Genomic DNA, 6,855 nt, shown 5'->3' on the forward strand with positions numbered 1-6,855 from the left:
GGGGGGGGTGTACAGCAGAGAAGGGGTTAATCTGTATATAGTGGGGGGGGGTGTACAGCAGAGAAGGGGTTAATCTGTATATAGTGGGGGGGGGGTGTACAGCAGAGAAGGGGTTAATCTGTATATAGTGTGGGGGGGTGTACAGCAGAGAAGGGGTTAATCTGTATATAGTGGGGGGGGGTGTACAGCAGAGAAGGGGTTAATCTGTATATAGTGGGGGGGGTGTACAGCAGAGAAGGGGTTAATCTGTATATAGTGGGGGGGGGTGTACAGCAGAGAAGGGGTTAATCTGTATATAGTGTGGGGGGGTGTACAGCAGAGAAGCGGTTAATCTGTATATAGTGGGGGGGGGTGTACAGCAGAGAAGGGGTTAATCTGTATATAGTGAGGGGGGGGTGTACAGCAGAGAAGGGGTTAATCTGTATATAGTGAGGGGGTGTACAGCAGAGAAGGGGTTAATCTGTATATAGTGGGGGGGGGGTGTACAGCAGAGAAGGGGTTAATCTGTATATAGTGAGGGGGGTGTACAGCAGAGAAGGGGTTAATCTGTATATAGTGGGGGGGTGTACAGCAGAGAAGGGGTTAATCTGTATATAGTGGGGAGTGTAAAGCAGAGAAGGGGTTAATCTGTATATAGTGAGGGGGGTGTACAGCAGAGAAGGGGTTAATCTGTATATAGTGGGGGGGTGTACAGCAGAGAAGGGGTTAATCTGTATATAGTGTGTGGGGGGGGGTGTACAGCAGAGAAGGGGTTAATCTGTATATAGTGGGGGGTGTACAGCAGAGAAGGGGTTAATCTGTATATAGTGGGGAGTGTAAAGCAGAGAAGGGGTTAATCTGTATATAGGGGGGGGGAGTGGAGTGTACAGCAGAGAAGGGGTTAATCTGTATATAGTGGGGGGACGTGGAGTGTACAGCATAGAAGGGGTTATGGAGGGTGTATTCCCAGTAGTGACCGGCAGGTGGCAGTATTCTCCAGTACTGGGAGGACACCTGTGCGTTCCAGGGTGAGCCGCATCCCGGAAGAGCATTAAACATCTCTTCTTATGATTGATTGGTGGACTCTGAAGTCCCGCCCTCTTCCGGTGATGATGTCACGGTAAGATGGCGGCTCAGTGAGGACCCGGATGGATCGGTGAGGTGTGCGGTGAGTCGGTCCCTCCATAGGAGGTGTGTTGGGGGGTAGTATTACCATGAGTGGTGAACCACAGATTCCCAGCATTCCCTGTATGACGAGGGCCCCTGTCCTCAGATCAGGGTAGAATGAAGTGACTGGATGAGTCCTCGGTGGGAGATGTCTGGAAATGCTGATTGCCTGGCTTCCCCCAGGACAGCTCCAGTGTAATGGGGGTTCAACCTCTTCACCCCTCCAATCCCATTGGATGGAAGGCGTTCTCTGATTGGACGAGGTGGAGAGCCTGTGGTGCGGTGACCCTACAATCTCCACAACGTCCAGTCAGCAAACCGCTTGAGAAGTTCCAGGCGTTCTCTGAATGGAGGTGTCCTGTCAGATTAGGTAAGGGAAGTGACGTTTGGTCACAACACACAACGGCCATCTTGGTACACCCCGCACTCGGCCGCAGTAGGCCTGTGTCCTGTCAGAAAGCCGATGTTTCGTCAGATTTGGCGACCCGTCAGAATTCGTAACAGAAGTGACTTTCAGTCACCGCCATCTTGGTACACCTCGCACCCCTCCACGGTGAGGATATAGGCTTACTGTGGGCAAGCGCGGGGTGTACCAAGATGGCCGTGTCGAGACGTCACTTCCGTTACATATGCTGATGGGTAGCAGCTTTCCGATAGAACACCTGCAATCAGAAGGCGGCGAGCGGACATCTTGTTCCACCCTCCGCAGTCTTGCATTTCACACTTATTTTTAATGGTAAACTCTTTAGTGATTTACAGAATTTACAAATCCGTCTGAATGTTTAGATGTTAAATTTTAAAAGCAGCGGCGAGCCTTCTGATCTCACAGGTTTGCTGATCTGACAGAACACCGCTGATTTTATAATTCATCATCCAAAACATTCTTACGGATTTTTAAATTACTGAATTTCACTATATAAGCTGAGTTTAATGTTAAAAATAAATGTGAAATGCCCAGACTCCGGTGGGTGTAACAAAATGTCCGCTTACCGCTTTATCCTTACTGTGGACAAGTGCGGGGTGTAGCAAGATGGCCGTGCCGGAACGTCACTTCCGTTACAAAATCTGACAGATCGCTTAATCTGACAAAACACCGGTACCCATCAGACTATGTAACGGAAGTGTCATTCCGGCACGGCCATCTTGGTACACCCCGCACTCCTCCACAGTAAGGATACACTATATCATTTTACACCCACCAGAGTCTTGCATTTCACACTTATTGTCATCAGTAAACTCAGCTTATAAAGTCAAATGCAGTATTTAGAACTCGGTGACACGGTTTTGATGTTGAATTTTGAAAGCAGCGGCGAGCCTGCCGATCTCACAGGTTTGCTAATCTGACAGAACACCGTTGCTTTGAAAAATCATCATCAAAACGGTCTGACGGATTTTTAAAATACAGAATTTCACTATATAAGCTGAGTTTAGTGGTAAAAATAAGTGTGAAATGCCCAGACTCCGGTGGGTGTAACAAGATGTCCGCTTGCTGACTTCTTACTGTGGGCAAGCGCGGGGTGTACCAAGATGGCTGTTCTGAGACGTTACATATGCTGATGAATAGCAGCTTTCCGATAGAACACCTGCAATCAGAAGGCGGCAGCGGACATCTTTTTACACCCAGCAAAGTCTTGCATTTCACACTTATTTTTACCAGTTAACTCAGCTTATATAGTGAAATTCAGTATTTTGATGATGAGTTTTCAAAGCAGCGGTGTTCTGTCAGATTAGCAAACCTGTGAGATCGGCAAGCTCGCCGCTTCTTTTAAGATTCAACATATAAACTGTGTCACGGAGTTCTAAATCCTGTATTTCATGATATAAGCTGAGTTTACTGGTTAAAAATAAGTGAAATGCAAAACTTCGATGGGTGTAAAAAGATGTCCGCTCGGTGACTTCAGAACTGTAGGCTTACTGTGGCGGAGTGCGGGGTGAACCAAGATGGCCGTGACAGAACGTCACTTCCATTACAAGATTTGACGGGTCGCCTAATCTGACGGAGCAGTGTTCCGTCAGATTAGGTAACGGAAGCGACGTTCTGTCACTACACTGCGACGGCCATCTTGGTACACCCCGCACCCATTCGCAATAAGCCTGCAGTCAGAGAAGGCGGCAGCGGACATCTTGTTACACCCACCCAAGTCTTGCATTCCACACTTATTTTTAACAGTAAACTCAGCTTATATAGTGAAATACAGGATTTTAAAATGCATCTGAGTGTTTTGATGTTGAATTGTAAAAGCAGCGGTGTTCTGTCAGATCAGCAAACCTGTGAGATCAGCACGCTTGCCGCTGCTTTTAAAATTGAAAAAATCTATATTGGAGAGGTTTCCCATCACGTCCTGTTCTGACAGGAAATGAGAAGAAATCTGCTTTGTGACCCCGTTGGTAATGGTGCCCCCCCCCCCCCCCCCCCCCATTGGAGAGGTTTCCCATCACGTCCTGTCCTGGTAGGAAGTGAGAAGAAATCTGCTCTGTGACCACTTTGGTGAGAGACTTCCCTCACTTCTGGTCTCTATGACACCCGAACAGAAAATGGGGGTTGTCACCAGGGCAGGAAGTTCTAACATTTTCCCCATGCAACCAAAAATAAACATTGGTGCTCCCCTTTGCAGAGGTTTCCCATCACTTCCTGTCCTGGCAGGAAGTGAGAAGACATCTGCTCATAGGGGATTCAGACAGCAGTTCACCTCACAGCAGACTTGCCTCTCTATTCTAGTTTAAATTGATGCCCAGTATCATCCAAACCTACTTCCTGTGAGACCAACGTGTCACGGACACACCCACTGGAGAGGTGTCACCAGGCCGGTCTGGGCCTGTAAAGAGAGTGGCGCTATATCAAGATGTGGCTCCAGTCTTTGCAGCTTCCAGACCCGCTCATTGCAATAGGAGGTGGAGTACCCCTGATGTCACATAACCAGACTGACCACACCTAGAAAAAAGCAGCAGGGGGAGTTGTGGTGGAGGGGTGGGGAGCAGACTGGAGTTGTGCTTTAAGCTCAGTTGGCGTTTGTCTAATGCTGAGCCCCTCTATAGCAAATGATGTGTAGGTGCCCAATACATCTATGATCATACTGGAGGAGGTGTGGCCCTTTTATAACGCTTTTGTCCATTGCCCTTAGGAAAACGTCATGGAGAACTACCAGAAAGTTCGGGTGGAGGAGAAGCCCATGGAGCTTCCTTTTACTTCCCTTCCCCCAGACATCATCGAGATGAAGGTCAAAGATGGCAGCAAGATCCGTAATCTCATGGGCTTCGCCATCGGCAAGATGGAGAGCGAGAGCGTGCACCAGATTCTGTTCAGCGGAATGGGCAAAGCCCTCGGCAAGACCCTCACCTGTGTGGAGATCATGAAGAGGAGGGTGAAGGATCTGCACCAGATCACCAAGATCTTCTACAGGCAGACAGAGGAGATCTGGGAGCCCATCGTACCCGAGGCGGGCCTGGACCCGCTGACCGTAAAGAGGAACTGCCCCTCTATCTGCATCCTCCTCAGCAAGGTCCCCCTGGATACCGCCGAGCCCGGCTACCAGGCCCCCGGCAGCTACGAGACCCAGTGGATCCAGGAAATAAAGGTGGAGAACCAGGGGCCAAAGAGGAAGAAACCAGGCCTGGGCCGAGGTGGGGCAATGGGAAGGAAGCAGCCAAGGCCACCTGGTGGCCGAGGGGAGACCCCTAAGCAGTCATAGAAAGGGATATTTATAGATATGGATTCTTGGAAAGACCCAACAGAGGAAATATGGCCAGATGTTGCCTGGGGGGCTTCATTGGGGTAGTCCAAGTTTTTAGGTCACTCTTCGCTCTTCCAACTCGAAGAGCTAATCTGGTCACGTTGGGTTCCAAAGCATGGAGAGCAATGATGGATCTAGAACAAAAGGCTGCCATGGCCTGGTGACACTTGTAGAAGATCTGGACCAATCCCCGAACTCTGATGACGAGCCTGAACTTTTACAAATGGTGCCTATGTTTTCAGAGCCTTTTTAACTGCCGATGGAGATCCACTTTCTCCTCCAGCTTGGTTACACCATGGAGGAGGTGAGCTAAGTAACAGTATTACCTGCTATTCCCCCCCGAGTCTGCTGGCTGTAGGCCCTGGTGCACTGCACTTCCAGGTCATGGAAGGTCCAAAGATGAAAGATTGTTGCCAGATCTGATCTTTACTAGTCTTATCAGGTGTATGTTCTGCTGCCTGTTCAGAGCAAAGTCTCTTTAAAGCCCGCCCCTTATACTTGACTCTCCAGTGCTCTCTGCCATTTTTCATCCCATGGCTTCCACCACTAAATGCCTAGTAATTCTAGGTATAGGGGATCATGTGACCTCCCATGATGCTTGGACGGTGCAGGCAAATGCTAATCCTGAGCTCTGTCACACGATACAGCTCCTATGTGATGACCATAAAAGATTGGGCGCAGTATAGAGGTGGTGGTTAGGGGGTGGGCTTTAAAGGGAACCTGTCACTATGTCCTGGAAGGGCAAAGTGATGGCATCTCTTCAGAGCTTAAGGAGAAATGGATAAAGTGTAGGCTGCCTTTGCTAACCTCGTCTGAAATGCCTCATTTCCTGGGTGACCCATAAGCATGTATGCAGATTAGGAAAATCGGAGGTCTACCTACTCTACACGGTTCACGATACACCACCTTGTTTCCTTAGAATTGGCATAACAGCCAGGCACCGAGCATTTTCAGAAAGATCTCAGCAAGTAGCCTCCATATTTCCCTTTGTAGTGTACAGAAAGTATCGAGCCATGGCGTACACACGTATGCTCCACCCACACTGTATATAAAGATGGTCGCCTCAAACCCAAAGTTCATTGATCCAGATAAGACCACACAAGGATAAGCGGGATGAGGTTGAGTGTGTGGCTGCCCTCTTTATATGCGTAAGCATCCCATGTATGTGTATGGGGAATTCTCTAACACCTGAGAAGCACCAAACCTGGGCAGCAGTGCACACAGACCTGCAACCAGCAGATCGGGAAATGGGGGTCAGTGCTGTCTTCTACTTGCCTTCCCCAACCCCCTGATCCTTCATATTTGGACAAAGTGAGAGGTCTTCAGGAAAATGAAGACCTCTCACACCCTCCCCCCCCATCCTAACCTGAACTGTACTACCAAAATCTTGCACTTGATTGGCCATTATGTCTCCGGAGGAAACTTTGCGATGGCTCCGCCCCAGCGTGTGTCGTCAAACAATCATGACTTTTCAGAATTGGAGCTTTATGGTAGGACAGGCTGAGAGGTTTATTGTTTGTTGGCACAATTGGAGACCTCAGATAGTGTTCTGCGTATTTCCACATTACCAGGACTCTGCCAAGGGCTTATAACGCACAATAAAATTTATTTTGTGATGGTAAAGGTTCGTTCTGTGTCTGAGCACCATGTATGTTCCTGCTTCTCCTGTATGAAGACTGAAAATTCTTCCATGGCTGTATCGGTTCTAATGTATAGAAGAAAACAGTCCTCCTATGGGGCTAAAGAAGAAATATGGGCAAAACATCTCCCCCCCCCCCCCCCAACCTGACCCTTTTTTTTTTTTTTTTTTTTTTTTCATTTTAGATAGAGTAAGGGGGGGAGGGTCATAACCCCTTTTTTGCCATCTGTGTCCCATTGTGGAAATTTCCCTCTCACCCTCCTTGGCGCATAACCAAAATCGTAAGTGAGAATCCTGGGCTGTCACCAGAACTAGTTGAAGATTTCCCCTCTATTCCTG

General features: G+C 48.6%; 1 protein-coding gene across 3 annotated transcripts; it reads left to right on the top strand.

The window, feature by feature from the left end:
• Positions 1-1,062: 1,062 nt before the first annotated feature.
• On the top strand, positions 1,063-6,500 carry RPP25L (ribonuclease P/MRP subunit p25 like). 3 transcript variants are annotated; one of them, XM_073611685.1, is made up of 2 exons: positions 1,063-1,147; positions 4,269-6,500. In XM_073611685.1, the coding sequence occupies exon 2, from the start codon at positions 4,278-4,280 to the stop codon at positions 4,833-4,835; it is 558 nt and encodes a 185-aa protein (XP_073467786.1). In that variant the 5' UTR covers positions 1,063-1,147; positions 4,269-4,277; the 3' UTR covers positions 4,836-6,500. The 3 variants fall into 3 exon arrangements, with proteins under 3 accessions (XP_073467786.1, XP_073467805.1, XP_073467796.1); XM_073611704.1 differs by having other exon boundaries at positions 1,073-1,135; XM_073611695.1 differs by having other exon boundaries at positions 1,075-1,170.
• The last annotated feature ends 355 nt before the right edge of the window (positions 6,501-6,855 follow it).

This window comes from Aquarana catesbeiana, linkage group LG01 (assembly GCF_042186555.1).
Source record: "Aquarana catesbeiana isolate 2022-GZ linkage group LG01, ASM4218655v1, whole genome shotgun sequence".
Classification (NCBI taxonomy): domain Eukaryota; kingdom Metazoa; phylum Chordata; class Amphibia; order Anura; family Ranidae; genus Aquarana; species Aquarana catesbeiana.